This window comes from Gossypium hirsutum, chromosome D07 (genome assembly GCF_007990345.1).
Source record: "Gossypium hirsutum isolate 1008001.06 chromosome D07, Gossypium_hirsutum_v2.1, whole genome shotgun sequence".
Taxonomy (NCBI): Eukaryota; Viridiplantae; Streptophyta; class Magnoliopsida; order Malvales; family Malvaceae; genus Gossypium; species Gossypium hirsutum.
Window position 1 is genome coordinate 55,517,457 of NC_053443.1, and position 22,442 is coordinate 55,539,898.

The 22,442-nt window shown below is 31.7% G+C and overlaps 1 protein-coding gene across 2 annotated transcripts; it reads left to right on the forward strand.

Annotated features, from left to right (window-relative positions):
- The first annotated feature begins 359 nt into the window (after positions 1-359).
- Positions 360-7,195, forward strand: LOC107942282 (protein PSK SIMULATOR 3). Of its 2 annotated transcripts, XR_005916411.1 has the most exons (14): positions 360-498; positions 580-850; positions 1,002-1,327; positions 1,483-1,575; positions 1,665-1,755; positions 2,340-2,433; positions 3,445-3,542; positions 3,986-4,055; positions 4,543-4,646; positions 5,330-5,446; positions 5,648-5,724; positions 5,904-5,948; positions 6,071-6,624; positions 6,771-7,195. XR_005916411.1 is itself a non-coding variant. In XM_041097953.1 (13 exons), exons 2-13 carry the CDS (start codon positions 593-595, stop codon positions 6,570-6,572), a joined length of 1,875 nt encoding a protein of 624 aa, XP_040953887.1. In that variant the 5' UTR covers positions 360-498; positions 580-592; the 3' UTR covers positions 6,573-7,195. The 2 variants fall into 2 exon arrangements, 1 of the variants encoding a protein (XP_040953887.1); XM_041097953.1 differs by having other exon boundaries at positions 6,071-7,195.
- Positions 7,196-22,442: the final 15,247 nt, after the last annotated feature.

Consider the following 22,442-nt stretch of genomic DNA (forward strand, 5'->3'; position numbering starts at 1 on the left):
AATCAGTGGTCTGATCAATTTGACCACCTGTTCAAGACGTGTAATGAGGTTGTCATGTGGGCTACCATGTTAATAAAAAACTAACATTTTAGTCAATATTTTTGTTAAAAATAAATTCGGTTATTCAAAAAAAAATGGAGGACTAAATTTAACTTAAAAATATAAGAACCAAATTGCAAAAAAATGTAAATGTTGAGAATAAAATTAATGATTATACCAAAGAAAATAACATAGCGAAAGTAAGGTAGAGTCAGCGTAGAACAGTTTGAGATTTTGACCAATTCGCCCAATTTACGTTTCTCAAGTCCGACTTGCGTCACTTGACAGACATTGATTGGACGAATACTACAACTTTTTTTTTTTAATTTTTAAAATAAAAAAAAAAGTACGTTCTTACTCGGCGGGGGATGGCGATTGGGTGGACTTTCAGTACCTCTTTCTTTGAAATTCTACGCTTTCACAACTTCTCCATTTACTTCTTTGGTTGGGCATATGCTGGTAAGATAACATTTTCATATATATTTTTTTGTAATTTATAGTTTTACTTTTTGAATGTTGGAGTTGAATAATTATAATCAGGAGAAGCTGAAGAATGGGCGGGATTTGTTCGAGGAGCGGTGTCAGAGATGATGGAGTTGGAAATGCCTATGGGGGTGGTGATTTCAACAATAATTATCAGACCAAGGCTGTTCCTGAAAATAGCTTGATGAATCCACCTCAAGTGATGGAAATCATGGAGAAGAGAATCGAAGAACCCACCGATGATTTCTATGACGGAATTCCCCGTCTTACAAGGGGCATGTCTCAGAAATCTAGATCAGTTAGGTCCACCCAGGCTGCTGTTGCTAAGGTAATCTTCAAATTCTCCCCCTTTTTTTCTTTTAACACTTCCGTCTTTTGCTTTCGTTTTAAACTACACCAGTCACAAGACTTGAATGTTACTTCCTTAGGTGGTATTTTCATTAGCGACTTTATCAACGATCCTACTTTTAACATTGCAGGTTTCAGAGGTGGGTTCACGTTTAGGCAAAGCTGGTTCAGTTGGACTTGGAAAAGCAGTGGAGGTATTGGATACTCTAGGAAGTAGCATGACAAGTTTAAATCCTAACGCAGGGTTTGCTTCTGGAGTGGCAACTAAAGGCAATGAACTCTCAATATTAGCCTTTGAGGTAGCAAACACGATTGTGAAGGGTTCAAATCTTATGCAATCCCTTTCTAGAAGAAACGTAAGGCATTTAAAAGAAGTAGTACTTGCCTCTAATGGTGTTCAAAATTTAATATCTAAAGAGATGGATGAACTCTTAAGAATTGTCGCAGTTGACAAAAGGTAAATATGGTATCAACTACCCATGACACTACTTTCAGCTAATCGTGTTGCCTTTTGGTGGCTCTCCTTTTAGTATTTAGCTGCATGGTCTTCTTAAAAACCTACCAACTCATGCTCGAATTTTTTCTTAAGAATCTGTTTAACTCTATTTGTAGGGAAGAATTGAAAATTTTTTCAGGAGAAGTAGTTCGTTTTGGAAACCGTTCAAAGGATCGTCAATGGCATAGCTTGGAACGTTATTTTGAGAAGTAATGCATGTTATATAGTAGTTCAGTGAATATTGTTTCCAATGTGCTAATGTGCTTCGTTTAAGTGATGCATTATTTTCATTTTCCAGAATCAGCAGAGAACTTTCTCCTCAGAAACAACTGAAGGAAGAAGCAGAATTACTGGTGGAGCAATTGATGATTTCAGTTCAATATACCGCTGTAAGTTTTATGCTTCACATGTCACCGAGTACTAATATATTGTGCAAAAATTTGTATTTCTATTGAGTTCTCTTGGTTTTCTTTTATATTCAAAGACTTCAAACCATCATATTCTTGTAAGGACTTGAGTGTCTAGGTTGGGAACTTCAAAATTGACTATCAAACAACTGCAAGAAATAAATCTAAAACCTAATATCACAGGCATTGAAACATCTTCAAATGATTCTGTTACAGCAAATTTGGAATTTGCCAAAAATACAAGACTCAAACAAGTAAAATGATCCATTTCCTAGCTTACTAGCAGTTTGAAAAATTAAGAGATATGATGATGATCCCTTTGATATACTAATAAACCCTACATTAAATAATGTCCTTATTTTAGGCGCCCCTGTTGTATTCAATCTTTTATTTCCTTAATTATGATCTGCATCACATGTTTAGCTGTAAACCTTGATGTATTAGGAGCCAACATATCATAGTTGCTTTTCGTTTGGTTATCTTTGCAATGTATTATCTTTTGGGACTTCAGTATAGTAGATTGAAAACGATAAGGAGGTTGAAAAGAACTGCTTTTTGTGTTGCAGGAACTATACCAGGAATTACAGATTCTGGACAAATTTGAGCAAGATTACTTGCGTAAGCGTCAAGAGGAAGATAATTCTGCTGGCACTCAGAAAGGTGACTTCTACATCTCCTTTGGTTGCATATATATAATTTCTTTAAGTCGCACTTGATTTGAGATGTTGCTTTAGTTGTAACCTAAGCAATTGAAGATCAAGAAGTATTGTGCTCTGTATTTTGGTTCAATTATTTGCAAGGAAGGCCTCATAATTGAGTTATTCATAGGATTAGAAAATATGGATAAAATAAGATGTGTTACAGGGATAGTATTGATAAGAGCTTCCATGTTGGAGGTTTTTGTAAAATGATCATGAAAGATGATATGCCATAAGATGAATGCTGCTGGAATAAATATGTTGAAATGAGTTTGTGGTCATAGAAGAAAAGGCAATTAAAAGATAGTCATTCATAAATTAAGAACAAGCTAAGAGGATGATATTTTAGTCTTCTAGATAGGACTTTTCAAAAACAAAGGAGTTCCCTTATTGATGCGGCACAATCTTGGACATGATTGAAAAAGCTACATGTCAATACAAGTAGAAGGTGGGCCAACCATGGTTTCCTTTGCTCTTTCTTTTATTCCACTCAAAGCAAGCTTCCTTTGTTGTTGGGCCTTCTCATATCTTAGAGCTAGCTCAAAATGATGAGGAGAGGCAATTAAAAAGATAGTCACTCGTTAACTGAGAACAAGATAAGAGAATGATGTTTTAGTCTTTTAGATAGGACTTAAAAAACTAAAGGAGTTCCCTTACTGATGTTGCAAAATCATGGTTTTCTTTGCTCTTTCTTTTTTCCCTGAAAACTAGCTTCCTTTGTTGTTGGGACTTCTCAAAAGTGAGAACTGACATAATAAAGATGAAGAGAAGTTGAGAAAGAGAGATGAAGTAGTTAAGCTCTAACTTGTTTGTAGGAATATATTAATATTTGGATTTGGAATTTTTTGTAGTAACAATAATATTCAGCTTGGGAGAAGTTGTGTAAAACTCGGGAGAAGCTTGTATAGAATTGGAACTGTTTCTCTGCTAACTACTAAATATTCAGCTTGTATGATTTTTCTGTGATATGCAGGTGACAGCCTTGCTATCTTGAAGGCTGATCTGAAAAGCCAAAGAAAGCAAGTAAGAAATTTAAAGAAAAAGTCACTTTGGTCCAGAAGTTTGGAAGAGGTAGATGCAGTTTACTTTTTCAATTTGACCTTTATTTTCTTTGATGGTACTTTTTCCATATATCCTCTCTTATAACTAATACTTCTTCCTATTAGAAAAGCAGAACACTGAAAACAGAGAATAGAAAGAATTTCTGTAAAAGAGAACAGAAAGAAATTCACTTATTGAAGAATTCTAGGCCACTCATATAAAAGAAACTATCCTATTTTAATGCTTAGAATATGACAAATTACTGGAAATCAGGTAGCAAGAAATCAGGAAATGATCCAAAGTAATCAAGTAAAATAAAAATAAAATAATATCCCTAAACAAACTCCTAGAAATCTGGAATTGATGAGCTGTCAACAAAAACACTATTGCCTAGTTAGTTAGTTTACTGAAATGTTAACTGTCGAGCAAAATGTGATGTTGCTACTTGTTCAGACTATAATTTTTGGTTGCAGGTCATGGAGAAACTTGTTGATATTGTCCATTACTTAATCTTGGAGATCCATTGTGCCTTTGGTAGTAATGGTATGTACTCATTCAATTAATATTCCTATTTTTTAAGTTTTGAATATTTAAGTCATGCAAGAGCATGATTGATACCACTTAGTTCGGTGATCTCAAAGTGATAAGGTGCAGTGCAAATCAAGCAGAGCACCTTAGTTGCTTATCTTTTGTGCCTAGGCACATCTTTCATTCAAGGCAATAGGTGACCAAAAAGCATGCCCAACTTCAGTGTCCTTTGGTTTCTTTATCTTTTAATTTCTTTTATTAGCTTCTCTTTCAATAGTTACAAACAAAAGAAAAAAAATTCTGGCCATTTACAAGAATAAAAGGTTGAGTAATATACCTGATGCAAAAGAAGGAATTGAAAGAAACTTGGTACATATTTACTAAGTTATTTACTTTTAAGCTTATCAGACATGATATGTATGATTTCTTCTTGTATATATTTACCTTCTAGAAATTAGCGCTTTACTTCAATGATTTTTTCCCCTTCATTGGAATTTTATAGAGTATCAAAAATCACCTGAAGGATCTGAGAGCGGTCACCAAAGATTGGGGCCTGCTGGCCTTGCTTTGCACTATGCAAATATAATTATGCAAGTTGATACTCTTGTGAGTTTGTCTTCTCTGTTTTTTTTCCTCTTGCATGTTTATGTGTTTGGCATTGATTCTTCCATGTTTCTTTTATTTTTATATTCTAAATTTTGCTGAAGATAAGTAATTGAAACTATACCCTATGTGTATGCTACATCTGACATGTCATGCTTTCTAATATTGCCTTTAATTAAACAGACCACAGGTAAAAAGAAAACAAGCATGGGCAGAAAATTGTCTAAGCGTTAGAGAGATACAAACATGCATGTGCATGTTTACATACACATGCATGTGTGAGCATGCTTGCCTGCTATTGCTCGAGGATAAATAAGTATGCATGGGAAATGTGTCTTATCCTAATTGACTTATAGAATGGTTGTCCTTTTTCTAATCTAAGTTTTAGTAAATACAACAATACATCAAATTCAATAAAAATAAATGAGCAGCTTGTTCTTGTGCTTGCTTTTATCTTGAATCACTTGAATGTTTCATTCAAAGTCTGGCTAGTGCCCTGCTTGACTTGGCTATCAATGGGATTACATTAATAGTTTTATTAGATTTCTTTTACATATTAAATATGATGAACTGGTTTTATTTAGTTTGTCTTAGAAAAGCAAATATCCCATTTTTTACCTGGTCTTTTTTATTTTGCTTCAATAGATTTATGTTTTCAAAACTTCTCTTATCCTTATGTTCATCAGGTTGCTCGATCAAGTTCTATTCCTGCAAATACAAGGGAGGCATTATACCAGAACTTGCCACCCTCCATAAAATCAGCTCTACGCCCGAAAGTACGATCTTTTCATGTCAAAGCAGAGGTAGTCTATGGTTTGCCAATTTCTGTTTTTGTAGGGAAGATGCTGATTGTCTCCAAAAACATAGTAATAATTTGAAAACCAAAAATGATTGCTGGACGTTTCTTGATATTTATTTCCAACCAAGCAGTGGTTTATTTTGAACTTTCCAGTAATCCTTTTCTGTTTGTTTACCATCTAATCTGTTTGTATGGAATTCTGCAGCTTACTGTTACAGAAGTCAAAGATGAGATGGAGAAGACATTGCAGTGGCTTGTTCCACTTGCCGCTAACACAACCAAGTAAGATGGCCAACCTATTTTCTTCTTTCTGTACCAAGAATGATGATCGGCTATTTCACAAATAAGAAGCTTCTGGCTTGTTTATCTTCTGCTTCTGTTTTTTTTTTTATTATATTTTTTTCCATTTTTATTTCTTAAGCCTTCTAACATTCTTTGTTGCTTTCATTGCACTTACACAGAGCCCATCATGGTTTTGGTTGGGTTGGGGAATGGGCAAATACAGGGTGAGTAACTATAGTTTTCCCCTTGTTCTCATGGTTTTATTTTTTGGGTGCTAGAAATCTGCAAATATGCCAAGTGAAAGAAGATTTTGACATTTGTTTTTTCACCTTTTTTTGTTACATAGTCCTGAGCTCAACAAGAAGCCTTCAACTGGACCAGCAGATGTAATTCGGATTGAGACACTTCACCATGCCGATAAAGAGAAAACTGAAACCTATATTCTTGAGCAACTATTGTGGCTCCATTATTTGGTCAACAAATCGAAGTCAAGTGTCGCTCTTGGCTTGAATACATCTACCAAAACCCAAGTTACACCTAGAGAGAAGAATAAGCCACCCAAACCTGAGTCTCCCACTGGTCAAACTCCAGAAGAAGAGAAGTTGTTGCAGGATTTAACTATGAAAGTAGGAATTCAGGGGATTAGCCGAAGTCTGGATTTTGACTGTGAGAGGAGAAGATTGAGAAAGCATGATTGCCTAAGCAAGAGTACCGGCCACTCTCCTCCAAGAGTAAGCAAGGAAAAGGGGTTGACAAAAAGGCTTCCTTCTGGGGTTCCCATCATAGCTTATGGCATGTACAAAGAGAAAGCATTGGATGTTATCGATAGAGTCGACAGTCTCAGCTAATTCATTGAATGACTAGAGTACGGAAGAGAATACTGATGACATGAGCAGTGAGGTACTGGCATATAAATAATTTAGTTTCTGCAGTTAGTAGCATAAAAGAGGTGTTCTGCTGATGCTACACTGCGAATAGCATTCCAAAATTTTGGCCGAATCCATCAATCTTTACATTTGTTTGGCTAATCCGGTCCTCTTACTCAGGCTGCTATTGTCAAAGAGTATCTGCAGGGCAAAGAGGGGGGGGGGTGATGCTGCAATGGCTTCTTCCTGTACAGATTACAGATTGTTAGGTCAGTTTTATCTTTTGGTAGAGATATTAGTATTACACAACCTAACCTCTTTTGTTTCTTCAAAGGTGCCCCTTGTGTTGATCCTTTAGACTTGGGTAAATAATCAGCCATCTCTCTACACCTATGCCAACTTGATTATCCATAGAATTATATATACCTCATATGTGTAATTTATAGATTTAAATTATTAAGTATTTTCTATAATATATATATTTCGTAGGTGATTTAAATTAGACCTAACAACTTTGGATATGATACAATACATGATATGTATGCAATATGAGAAAAATTAAAACCAAAACATGGAATTTTAGATGGGTAATTCCCATCTCATCATTTGATCTAGGCTTAATGCTTCATTTAGTTCTTTAACTATATTGCTTTACCCTGTTTGGCCTTTATTTTCTTTTTTGTTTTAAATCAAGACCTAAATTTAAGGATGGGATAATGGCATATATAGCCCTTGGTACTTTAACAAATCTTCTAATGTGGCTTCTTTACTTAAAAATATTGATTTTGAAACCTAAATTTTAATTCTGTCTATCAATGTAGTACCTCCCTCTACTGGTGATAAAATCTTTCAATCACTCGGCATGTTGGACCAATCTCATGGTGTCATGTGGCATTATTTTGTAAAAAGAAAAAAGATAACTAGTCAAATCAAGCGACTTAGAAACAACTGTATCAAATTTAATTTTAAAAAGAAAAAAATATTAATATTTGATACACTGTCAATGAATAGGTCTCATGCATTGTCAGTTAATAATAAAATGACACAATTATTGGTGTAAGATAAAAACATTTAAAGACTTGAAAGTGTATAATAAAAAGATAAGGTCTACTTTTTAAATGGGTTGGGCCCTGGGTATAATTTCTGACCTGGCCTGGCTCGATTAAAATGTTCCTAAATTTTTTTTCTTTTCGTTGTTTGTTGCTGTTTTGTTGTCATTTTATTGTTATTGTTTGAATATTGCATAACTCTTATTTTATTGTTAATTTTCCTACTATTTTAGAGGCATTTGTTTACTAAGTTGCAACTATCTTAGTGTTATTTAAGTTTACAAACTTTTTTTAACGTATTTTCAATTTGTTGGAAAATATTTATTTAAATTTTTTAGTGTATTTGATGTACTATTTTTTTTAAAAAGTTTGTTTTATATATATATAAATAATATAAAAATTTTAATACGAGTAGGTCGAATTAAGCTTGAGTTTAATATTTTTTATTTGGACTAAATTTGAATAAAACTTTAACATTATTTTTTTTAAGTCAAACCGAAACCTAAAAAACGAAACTAAAATTTGGCATCCACCCACGCAGGGTCTAAGCACCAATATTACTTATAGAATTTCCTAAACTAATTTACAAGAAACTAAGCAAAGATTAAAAAGAAAAAGAAAAAGCTTAAAACCAGGTGGCCTATTTCAGCTGGTCGCTCTTTCTTAATCATTAGTGGAATCTAAACTATTCTGGGTATTAATTAACAGCATTCCAATTAATCACATTGAATTTGCCTTCCAACTCAACCAATTTTCTATCATTATCTACCCAAAACAATATGATTATTCAAGAAGGATTCATGTAATTATAGATCTGAAAAATAATTACATTCTATCTTCTGGAATTTATAATTTGTGTTTCCATTTTATCTCTCTCCAATAATTTCAAGCTCAATTATATTTATAGTATAAATATATCTTTATAATATATAAAAAAATAAATCGATTAAACCTAAACTCATCGGTCAAGTAAGTTAATATTAGAGATTATTGATTAACTAAGACCCTGTTTGATAAAATGTCGAAAAAATTCAGTCAGGTGAAAATTAATATTTTCAACAATTCAACTTTTTAAACACTTTTGATAATCAATAATGAAAACTATTAGATAGATTAGCTTTTTTTTTTCTAAAAGAAAATGTAGGAAACGGTAAGTAGATAGGACCGACTTATCACTTAATAGAGAATAAATTCAATTGTTTCTTTTATTTTAGGGTGTGTTTGATAAAAGTAAATATTAATTTTTTAAAAGCTTATTTTTATTTTTAATCTTATTAATCTAATATTTTATATTATTTTGAGTAGTTTCGAAGGAAATATAAATATGATAATTTGAATTTTTTTAAATATAATATAATTTTTTTAATAAAATAAAATTAACTTAGTATTTTTTTACCTTAAGTGGTAAGCATCTATTTATCTTATTCAGTATTTTTTGTTGAAAATTTTATATCAAATAAATGTTTAAAATATTAAAAGTTGAAAATTTCCATTTTCAACAATATAATTATATTCGATATTTAATTTTAAATAATATAAAAAAAATTATAACTTAAAGTCAACAATTAATTTTTTTAGCTTAGGCTGTGATTGTGAATATATAATAATATATTACAATTATAAGCAAAAGGATACTTTCTTTTATGTTGTTTTAACAAAGATGGAAATAATGGAAGTTGTGAAACAGTGATTCATGATTTGTTGAGACCCCATTTGAGCCAAATTCTAAGGAATTTATTTTTCCCTTTTGAATATGGTAATCTGTTCCAAATTTTGGATACCCCTAAATGGGTGAAGGGGGTCTGGCATGCCTCCATTGGTTCCTTTCTGCACAAACCTACCAAAAGGATCAAAACAAAAGGTTAAATTATAATCTTTATCAAGACTTCTTTTAGCTTTTATTGAATAGGCTCTTTTAAGTGCTTTACTTAATAAAAGAATGCCTGGTTGACACCCATTAGATGCAAAACAGGATCAAGCTTTCTGACAAATGGCATCTCAAAGGTAGAGTTATAAATAATGGGTTTCAACCTAAATAAAGGATAGATAGATGCTTGAAAGGAAGGAGAGAAGGTACCCCCAATAAAGTAACCGATGAAGATTCTATGGAATGAAAAGAGAAGAGAGAGACTCACATGATTTTATTATTAACCTGAATTTTATGTAAATCGATTTAAAACTCACACAAATTTATTATTAAATTAGTGGCATAATTAGCAATGTTGTTTATAAAGTATATCTTGTTATATTATTAATTTTTTAAAATTGGAGTTAAATTAATAGGCTCTAAACAGAAAGGAATTAATAAATTTCAAAAGTCTAAACCTTACAAGATGGTTAACTGGCACACAAGCAACAAATAACTATTAGTTTAAGAATAATACTTGTCACAAGTTACAAGGTAAGATCAACAAAGGGTTTGGAGATAATTCTGTTGGATCAAGGACACTAGCACTAGCTAATCACGCACTTTTATGCAACCAACAACCTCAGGACGTTAATCCTCACTAATACTACCTTTCCCTTGCTGAAATATTCCCTCAAGCTCTCATCACCTAATTGACTTAAGCATTGAATAGCATCCTAGAGCACAAGCTCCACCACCCCTCGTAGTTCTTCATTTTGTCTTGTTAGCACAAAGTCCTCACAAATCCATAAACAACCTCCAACCTATCTTCATCCTAAGAAGATGTTAATATTTAACACCATTTATGGGAACGAGCAAAGAGGCATGAATCCCACCATTGAAGCTAACCCTATCGATACTGAAGCCAACTCATTTAACAATGAAAATAATCCTCTCGATACCAAATCCAATCCACGTAACACCATTGGTAACCCTTCTATTGTTGAGAACTTCACATTTAATATTGCCACCGTTGATGTCGCCACTAGCCACATTGTTCCTATGTAGTTAGAACCCTAGCATGCCTCAAATGCTTACCATGCCTAATTCCACTAAAGTTAGCTAAACTCCCACCTTTGCTTACTATTACAACCCTCTAACCCTATATTCCTCAATGCCTTAAACATACTCTCATCATCCCCTACATTCCCCTTAGTATTTATGGTATTGTTGCTCATCACGCCATTTATCTCCTTTAATACCATTGCTATTGTTGAACTTCCTATGTAACAATCCATTTTCAGTGGTGTCGGAAATAATGGTTTCGAGGCCACAAATCAGACGAGTGAGTCTATAAATATTATTATTTAATATTTATGAGTCAAATATAATATTATATTTAATTTTGATTTGATATTTTTTAGTAAGTGAATGAAAATTTAAGTACAAGTGGTTTGTCCCTAAAGTCAAGTGGTTTTGGAAAATGAGGTTTTGAGACCCCATTTCTATAAACCGAGCCTGTAAATATTTAATAAAAAATATTTACAGAGTTACTATATAGGTAAATTAAAACTTGATCTAGAAATTTTGACGTTTGGATATTTATTAAGGAAAAATGACTAAATTGTAAAAGTTATAAAAATTAATTGATATTTGTTTTTATTTGTTAAAAGGTTGAATTAATTAATATTAAGGGTTTTATGTTGAAAATTACCCTTTTCCTTATTAGTGGCCGGTTATGGTAGGTTTTATTTAGATTTTAAATCAAAATGATTAGTTAAATTAATATTAAATCTTATAATAATAAAACATCCATTATCATCTTTCATTTTCCACTTTCTTCTTCACCGAATTTAGAAATAAAACAAGAAAGCCATAGCCATCATTTATTCAAGTTCGGTCCGCCATTGCATGTAAGTCTCCCATGTGCTTATTTTTAGTAATTTTTATGTTTTTGAGATCATTGCAATTAAGTTCAATTAATCCGTATCTCCATTTTCAAAGCTGGTAAAGTTTTAAAAATGTTTACATTGATGAAAATTGAAGCTTTTGATGTTTAATTGTATGGTTGTGAGCTTATTTGTGAATGTGGACTAATTTGTTAAGTAAATTTGGTTAGTTTTGTGTATAAGGACCAAATTGTAATAATGTAATATAATTATGTTTTTAAGGGAGTTACAATGGTGGAATTGTAATTGGATTGAAAATCAAAGCTTAAATTTGAAAGATATAATAGTTTCGGTTTTAGGGACTAAATTGAATAAAAAATAAAAGTTTAGGGAAAAATTGTAAAATGGTGATTAAGGGTCAAATATATGAATTTCAGTATTTTATGATATTTGAATTGGTTAATTGAATAAAATTATTATATTTAGATAAAAAAAATGGATCAATTGGTTGATAATCGCGAGAAAGGAAAAGTTGAGTAATCGTCGTTGAAGTGTTCATAGCTATTGAGGTTAGATAAGTTCATTAATTGCTTTAACTAATTAGTTGTTGTTTTGTGATTTAATAATGATTTATATATGTTGTGATTGAGTTCATTTGTTTGATAATTGATAATTGATGAATTGGATTAATTGATATATAGTAATTAATGAAATGATTTGAATTACCATATTAGCTAAGTTAATTATTATGATCGTAAATGCAAACTATATGGATAAATTCTTGTAATGGTATGATATGAAGAAAGTTGAATGAATTGGAATGGATAGTGGCCCGTATGAACCTCGTAAAGGCTTAGGATTCAAATGACATGTCATTAGGGTTATTACAATTTAAGTGTTGGTCTTGGATGTCCTACCAGTGGATGAGGTCCTATATTTGTTGCGAATTCTCCATAGCTCGTATAGCCTAACATCCCGACCTACAGCTCGTATGATCAGACCCATTTCATAGCTCGTGTGAGCATTTACAATTACGGTTACTGTTACAGGCACACTTTGTGTGAACATTGTTCTCATGTATCCGATGTTATTTCATTTGGTTCATTAGGTGTTAAATGTGTAAAATGAAATGGAATATATGAAAGGGTTAAATGGAATTAGACAATGAATGGATATATTTATATAAATTATTGAAATGAAATGTGATATACAAAATAATTATGTATTAAATGTGTAAATGAATGGTAATATGAAATGGTTAAATGAAGCGTCTTGAAATGAAGATGTGAAATGTTAAATGAATATGTAATGGTTGGTTTATGTACCAAGTGTGCTTTTCATGTATATGTTATATATATACGCACTAACCTTGTGATACTTAAGATGTGTTTAGGTAATTAATGAACTCATGACCATGATATTGAATTATCTTGTAAAATGTTTAAAATTTCATCCTTTATGGTAAGTTAAATTTTATTACGAACTTACTAAGCTTTACGTAAGCTTACCCTGTGTTGATTTTTCTTTCTTGTAGATCGCCGAACTTGAACTATCGATTGGATTGCTTTTGGATATCACACTATCTGGCAACTTATTCGGTAACTAGTTTGTTTATTTTGATTCGGTTATAAGTGGCATGTAAATAGGGTTTTGGTATATATATGTTATAAGCATTATGAATATGTTTTGTGTTAATTGAAATATGAGATGTGTTTAATGATGTGAATCTTAATTATTAATTTTGGTTTATTTTGGTGTGTGATGGCAATGGTATATCTATAAAAGTGTTTTTGACCATTTGCTATATGCCTTATGAAAGTAGTTTGATGTTTGGTTCATTGGATAAAAATGAAATAGATGTATAGATATGTTTGATTGGTTTATAAGGTAAGAACATGTATATAATAAATGTGAACTGAGATTAGTGTTGATTTGTGGTGCCAATGTGGGCATATTGGTTAGGCACATAGGTTGTATGTTTTTAGTATATTTTTGGCATGTTTATATGTGTTTTGAATAGGTGAAAAGGGTGGATATCGTTCGGTACTTAAGAAATGGTGTATGAAATTGCTTGTTTTGGAAGTCATCTTAAGTACACACGGCCTGGGACACTGGTTGTTACACAGCCGTATGCCACACATAGTTATACCACATGGCCATGTGACCTATTAAATTTTGGTGCAGGTTTGTTTCACACTGTCACAGGTTGTTACACGATTGTGTGACCCTATTTTCGAACTGTGCACGGTTTGGATACACAACCATGTCCTTAAGCCACACGACCGTGTGACCCCAGTTTTTAGTTTTTTTTTACATTTTCCTGTTTGTTTCAAATTAGTCCCTAGTTGTTTACAAACTAATTTTAGGTTCTCGTAAACTCGATTTAAGACTCGTTTTTGTATGAATGCCATGAATGATGATTGGTTATGTATAGTTTATGTTTAAATTAATATTTGGTTGGTTTTGTGATGTTATGATATTTGTTATTTCTCGTAATAATTCGTAACCCTAATCCGACGACGGAGATAGGTTAGGGGTGTTACATCCTACTTTGCATAAGCTAACCCCATTCGTATCCAGTACAGTTCCAATTACATAAGTTAACCTCATTTGTGTTAAATACAGTCTATTAGATGTATTCAATCAGGCATATACTCATCACCAACCATATTATGATTACACTACCTTCTCCTCAGCTTCATCATGCCAACAACCAAATTATCATCCTCAATACCTTGCTCAACTACAAATCTTCACATCCACCCTTACATCGCAACAAAATGCTAAACCAAACAACTTTTGAAAAGTTAACGAAGCCAGTTAAATCAATGAACCAACCATGAGAACCTACAATTTGTTCCTTAAGATTGTTTAGAGATCTTATGCTCTATAGCTGAACATGAAGCTATGAACCGTGAGAGGCAAGACTTAGGATACCTTGGGCAAATGCCAACCAATATAACCCTAAACATTAAGTGTTAAATAGGGGACTTGAAAGTCTCGAACAACATCAACAAACTCAACAAGCCCACACATCATTATAATGACATTAACTCTAATAAACATTAACGAGACATAAATATATAGTGTGTACTTTAATGGGTTTAATATCCTTTTTACAACCCTAACCTAGCAAAGAAAATGGTTGGCCTAAAACAAGAACTAAAAAATCTTAAGCAATCCTACAAAGATATTTATGAATTGTTAATCACAAAACACTACCCCTTCTATTTAGTGATTCGTCAAGCTAAAGTGCCACCAAAACTCAAACTATTTTCGGACACATGAATAGACTACAAAGCTTGCTAGTCATCCTAATCATTTCAAACCATTTTATGATCTTAAGGGCATTTCTGATCAATGTCATGTCTTCCCTACAACCCTTAAAGGTTTTTCAATAGCATAGTGGTATTCCTTAACGCCATGGTTTGTTGTCAACTTCAACGAGCTTAGTATTAATTTCCTAACAGATTTTGGCAGCCACAAAATTGCAGTGTGTACACTTACAAATATGATAACTGTTAAATAGAACCCCGATGAAACCCTAAGAGAGTACATCAAAAGGTTCAATGTTACTACATTAGGATTAAAGTAACTTAATGAAGAGTGGGCCATCACTAATTTCTTTGCAAGGGTGTTTCACAAATCTCTAAGATATGCTATTATATACATGCAACCCACCAAGCTTTATCAACTCTAAAAAAAAGAGAAAAACACATATAATACACAAAACTCCAAGTCTGATTCAAAATTTAATCAACCAAGAAACACATCACAACTAGATTGAAAAAGAGAATAGGCTTTGGCTTACTCAAAGTTTGAGCAATACACTCATATGAATACAACCTGCACCACTATTATACATGCCATAAAGAAAGAAAACTTGGTAGAATGACCACTGCCTATAAGGCTTAGTCGTACTCAACAATGTTAAAAAATCGTTTAGAAAACATGTCAGAGTTGGCATAGTGGAATTTTAATTTTTTTATAACGGATCTTTGTTGTGATATCTAATTGTTGGGATCTAGTGCCCTTAGTGTAGTGATTTCGTCTATGTACTTGTAATTATTTTGAACAAATTGACTTAATAAAACTCCATCGTTATCATTAATATCTTTTGTATATTGTCCTCAACAGTTTTTGCATGCAAAGTAAAATGAAAGCAAATATTAGCTCATTAATATCTAATGTTTAACTATTGACAAATTGCATTATGAGGTCAAATAATAATGCGAGAAGATAATTTATATTAGTAGATAATCTAAATAGTCTTTAGTTTAATTAAAATTGAGAAAATCGGTTAAAAGACTAATATGCCTTTTATCAAATCCAATTGGGGAGATACATTGTCTTGGGTATCGGGATGAATTACTCCCAAAATATATACATAGGTGTAACTGTCTAGATTGATAGTGCACCAGACAAGACTCAAGTAGAGTGAATCCTAGATTCGTTTTGGCTTTATTCACTTGTGATGTTCATAGCGTGGCTTACCTATATCTTGAGTAAGTGACAAACTATTTGTGCGTGAATCGTATGCTTTCATGTATTGATAACCTCAGTTCAATTAGTAATAAAGCTTAAAACTAGTATGTTGGGGTATACGATTTTTGCATGACATAACGTCACTTACAATAGTGGAATCCATAGCCCAATAAAAGGGCAAATGATATCCTCTCATTGACATTATATGATAGATGAAAAGTAACGTGGTCACGAGTCATTTGTCCTAAAACGAATTATTCAATTACTATTTGTTGGTTGTTGGCCTTTCATGAATAAAGATGTAATGATTATCATGAGATAAAATAGGATCATATTGGAAGACCAAATTTATCTCAGAGATTAATCATATCCAATGAGGGTAACACACATGACAAGGTCATTGGATGAGAACTTGATGAAGTAACTTTTTTAATGGTATATAATAGGGAGAGCTCAGTCATGGTAACTTAATGAAATTCTTCCATGACTAAATAATATTGTAATTAATAGAAAAAGAGTCGAAACTTAATTACAAATTATTTTAACCCTAATTATTTATGTCCAATCGGTCCTTCCACTAGTTCGATATAACCTTGGTGGTTTGCATTAATCAATGATATGGAAAGTGTGAAACAACGAACTAGAGAAATAAATCGCATGTATCATTATCATAGTGAATGGGTTTTCTCTCTATAAACAAGAGATGACTCGAGAATTAAATTAATTTATTCAAATTATTATTTATTTTGTAATTAAATAATTGGAGTTCGAAGTGAAAATTAAATTAATAAAGTCATTATAGTTTCATGAGAACAAGTTAATTAAATTAATTTGCTCATAGATTCTAGTATGGTTAAGTTGTCATGATTTTAACAGAATTAGAATTCAGTTGAGTAAATAATTTTAGCTTAATTAATTAATTAATTAATTAAATGAATGAATAAATAATATTTTGATCATAGGAAAAATATTTATTGGGTTGAGAAATTATATGAGTTGATTTAAAGACTAGATAACACATATAATTGACCCAATAAATGATAAGGCCCATCTAAGCCCAATTTAATAGGAAAGGCAGCAAACCCTAGTCCCAGAGAGGTCTTGTCATCGCCCCTAGCTTGTATACTCCTAGTAGGAGCCATTTTTTATTAAAATATTATTATTCGGTTACACTTTGTTCAACTGAAACACTTGTTAGCTTCTCTATAAATAGATACTAAGGGCTAGGTCAAATATACACCTCTCATATATCAATATTCTGTCAAAATATAGTCAAGCTATTTTCCAAATAAATTCTATCTTTTGACAGAGTCCATCTTTTGGTTTCTAGCTCTTAAAGTTTCACTAAAGTGTTCATTATTTGTGAATAGAGCCCACGCTCTAGCAAACCGAGGTCAAGGATAGTGAAAAAGATTGTGATGTCGAAAGTCGGAAATGAAAAAGTCTGTCATATCCAAAAACACAAGTATAATTCGTGTAATAAGTTTGTTGCTATAAACATCACAACTGGTTAGTTTAAATGAAAATTTTTAAAATTTTGTTGTGCTTAGTTCCACTATTTTCAAACTATTTTTCCAACAATCTAGAGTAATAAATATGATCAAACAAAATAGTTATGTTCCAAGGCTTGGTCAGGTGTCCAAATCACAAAAGGGCTTTAGAAAATGCCTTGATTTTTTATCCACTCGACTTGAAGTCCAAAGTCTTCAAGTTTTCAATTTAATGACGTTCTCCACTACTCTCAGACTCTCGCTTAGAGTGTGGGATCTAACTCAAAAAAATCGAGCATAGGACAAAAACCTAGACTTTGCAAAGGTGGTAGTTGACTACTCCCTATATGCGTATCTCAAACCAAATTCAACTTCTAAAGTTGAGTTATAACTTTTAGATGATTGTAATTATAACTCTTACAAAACTAGAACCAAAACTTAAGAAAAGTAGAATTTATTCAAATACAAGAAAATTACTCGAATGAAATTTTCACTAAATTTCAATAGAATTTTTCATGTATATTCTTGTATATCAATTTTGGTAAATATGGGGTATATAAAAGGAATATATGCAAGGCTTACATTCTAATTCGTAGTAAATTAATTAACTTTTGGAAGAATTCAAGTCTTGGACTTCTCATGTACCATGGCCGGCGACTCCAAGGGTGCCTCGGTGCATTATCCCTAATAGCTAGTTTGATGGATTTAACCTTAATATTTAAATAATCAAATTAAAGTCATGATGACTTTATCATATTAGCATCTATATGTAAATTTATTTAATTATTCGAATAAAATTAAACTACGATGGCTACTTAATTTAATTTTTACTTTGAACTCTTTTATTTAATTTATTCATTCAATTAAATAATAATCTAAAGAAATTAAATCCTATGTCATCTATTGACTTATTGAGAAAATGCATTTACTAAGGATAGTACTACATTGAACCCAATTTTTAGAAAAACACACACACACACATATAATTTTCGATAACTTCTTGCTGCCTCTTTAAAAAAACTCTTGATTTACGTTTTGTTAATTTACCGGCTTAGTGTAAGATAGAAACATGCCTATCTCGTCGTAATAATCATTGATCTTATACTTTGTATTATTAATATAATCTAGTTTCTTTTTATAATATCTATTTATTTCTAATAAATATTTATATAATAGATTGAGTTTATCTAATGTATTTCTATATTGAATAGAGCGGTGATTAAAATGAATGATTTACTGAGTATAAATCGTGAATCAAAAATAGAAAATCATAAAAGATGAAAAAAGCTTTTGGCTCTAGTCATTCCATTATATTGACAATTTCAAAAAACTGCTCATACTATGAGCATAGTATGGTCGCGGTTAGGCAAGTATGCCTCCATCGTCTAGTGGTTCAGGACACCTCTCTTTCAAGGAGGCAGTGGGGATTCGACTTTCCCTGGGGGTAGGGTACTACGAAAGGAAGCTGATCACGGATTATCAATAAATCAAGAATTGATTCTTCCTGGGTCGATGCCCGAGCAATTAACGGGGGCGGACTATAAATTAGTTGGCAATATGTTTACGCTGGTTTAAATCCAGCTCGGCCCAATAATTCACTGATCCGCCATAACCCAAAATGCCCTTTTTTTGTATTTTGTTTTCCCAAAAAGCCAAATAAAAAAATTAGGGAAGAATAAAAAAAAGTCCAATTTTGTAATATATCCACCCCTACCACTATTTGTTTTTTTTATTTTGTTCTATTTATTTAGTTGTTCCCATAAATTATGACTCGCAATCTATTTCTCATTTATTGTTTCTATCAATTCATTCTCTGCTCTTATTATACAATTTGTTAGTGCTGATCCAAAGAATAGCAATTGAATTCGTTTGGTTAAATTCAATTACTAGTCTTGTAATATGGGTACAATTGTAGCTTAGCCCATATTCTCCAATTGGATCATTCTAAATCCCTTTATTTTTTGAATTTTGAAATTTCTGTCTCGACGCAAATTACAGTTGTTAATCCATTAACTAGAGTTTTAGTGAGCAATATGTAGAAATAGCAAGTTCACATGGCATTGCACATATGATAATAAGTTTGCCGCTAGTGGCGGGGCCACTAAGAAACCCAAGGGGGCCATGACCTCCCTAAAATGGTAAATTTTCAATTGATAATTCATAAAATTTTAAATTAGTAATGGTAAAATTATATTTTAGCCCCCTAAAATGATAAAATTTGATTTAACCCTTTAAAAATTATAAAGGTATAGACTATTAAAATGATGAAATTACATTTTGACTATCGTAAAAATATACAATTTAATTTCGCCCTCCTAAAAAAAATTTCTAGCTCTGACACTATTTGGAGAAGACCAGAATTTTAAAATTTGAAAAGTAAAAGAACTAAAAATGACCAAAATTAAAGGAACTAAAAAAAAAATAAACTTAACAATTATCATTTGGAGAAGATCGAAATTTTAAAATTTAAAAAGTAAAGGAACTAAAAATGACCAAAATTAAAGTACAAGATCTAAAATCACAACTTTCATTGAGTATAGGGACTAATAGCATAATTTAACCTTGAAGTTATACTCTCTCTCTCTGTCTCTCTTTAAACAATCTCATTATAAGTTTTGATTATATGTGCTTTTTTTGACACAATTCTTAGAATTAACCATAGCCCCTCCCCAACCCATAAATAGGAGGATTATGTGCTTCAACGCACTTAAACCCACGTCTTCTTACATTAACAATAATGCTAACGCTAATCGAACTAAAACTCAATCGACACCTTTAAGTTCTACTTACATTTTAAGAAAAAGTAAATAAATTTTATTTTTTTATTCAATAAATTTTATTTTTATTAACATGTGACATCAAATCCAACCCATTAAATATAAATTCTGTAAATGTCAAATATTTCTATTTTATTTTGTTTTGTTTGGTGTGGGGTTAAAATTGAGAGACCCACATATAGTTGATAAAGGCCTCCTTCCACTCTAGAGCAAGAAATTTTAGAACTTTTCAGGGTCTTTGTGTCTCAATGCTATTGGAGTGGCCATCACAATATTCATTTTGTCTCACCTTTTTACCACTGCACATTGCTCAGCCAGTCCAATACCTTTGTTTTTTAAGAGCATTTGTGATCATATTCAAAACTACTCTTAAATGCACTCAAATCCCTCTCTATATATATCCTCTCTTTTTCCTCTTCTCAAACACCTTATCATTATAATTTTATGAGTAAACCCACTCCACCACTGATGATTATGAGGAGCTACTCATATCAGGCTGATGATTTTACGTGCACCCACTGGCTGTTGAAGCTGCCAGCATGATCTTAACTTCCTTCTCTGTTTTAAGGACGGTTCAGATCATGTGGTAGCTTCACCTGCTGTTGGTATCACGACCACAATAATGCCCTTAACCCATTGCTCTCAACTGCATTCATTCATCATAGCCCACTGCACTTCCTTTTCCTGCCACACTCTACTCCCATTCTCAATTTCACATTCACTGATCTTTCTTTTCTTTTCTTTTCTTTTGATGTTTCGTTTTTCTTTGGGGTATATTACATCTGTTGAGGGGAATCTTTGGGTTCTCAAAAGCCTCAATGAAGTTACTGTTAGGGTTTTCATTGACAAGTTCTGTCATCCTCGAAACATATTTTCCCTGCTTTTGAGATCCCATCTTATCCCTTCATGCACAGAATATTAGTGCCTCTCCATGTTTTTTTAGGGATAATATATAATGTGACCTCCTCAATTTATCCATTTATATTTAGTTGATCCTTAAATTTCTTTTTGAATTTAGCTGGTTCCTCCGCACTAACTTTACCATAATTTTAATGTGCTTTTAGTGCATGGGGTTTGGTAAATTATAAATTTAGGGTTGCCAACACATACTTTTTGGGAATATAAAAAACAATGGAATAAGGAAAAGCACAAATCTAGACTAATTTTATAAACCCTTAATGTGTTACCAATTACCCTTGCTACATTCTTTCTGAACATCACGTTTTGGGGATAATTTTGTTTATTTGGAGGAATCATGACATGACGTGGAAATATATTGAGATTTGCAATCAAAATGCAGCAAAAAATATTTGCATATTGAAAACTGTTACCCTATACTACTTCCAAGTTAAAATATTAATTCTCTATCCAGTATTAGTATGGGTATTATTGACAATTCAAGAGAACGTAGATTCGAATGCGCTGAAGCACATTGTTTTCCTATTTAAGGGTTGGGAATGAGCTCTGATTGTAAAAAATATATATTAATTCATTTATAGAATAAAATTTTTAATTGTTCGAAAATTTATTTGAAGAAAATTAACTTAGAATTTAATTTATTTGTTTTATTTCTAATAAATTTAAACATAGTTTAATACTAACTGAGTCTTAACTCGATTGGTATTGATATTGTTATTAGTGCAGGAGGATGCAGATTTGAGCACGCTTAAGCACATTTATCTTCTTATGTAAGAGTTAAGGAAGCGTTGTGAAGAGTTTTAGGTATTATATTAAAAAAATTAGAGCACAATTTTTTTTTAATTCATTGAAATCAGAGAGTGAAATTTCACATTAAATTAACTTATATAAACATATTCAAAATTGGGAAGGTGATGCCAATCAGGCTTTGCTTTGAATTGTATGGTAAGGTTGAAAATTTAGGAATTTAAGTTGGAGTTTTATTATGTATAAATTATGTGTGGATTTTTCTATAAATTTATTTTAATGTTTGTGTCTAAAAATGGCAGAGCCACATATATAATTGTGGAAAAAGTTTAAACAGATACTTACAAAAATAGCTAGCACTCATCATTTTTCTTTTCTTTTTCCTCTCAAACTTTTTAGAACTATTACATGATAGGTAACCAATCTTTGAATAATTGGAAATGGATTTCTCTAATTTAGTAATAATTCTTCTTTTTAAGCTTTATTAATTAATATTTAAAAAATTAGGATGAATGAGTTTTTTTTTGTAATAGATTAGAATTTTTATGCAATATTTAATCTTTTATTGATCGAATGATTTTAAGATATTAATTTTGTATGAAATTCTTAACATCTTGATTGAATGATAATTTTTAGAGATTGATTAATACA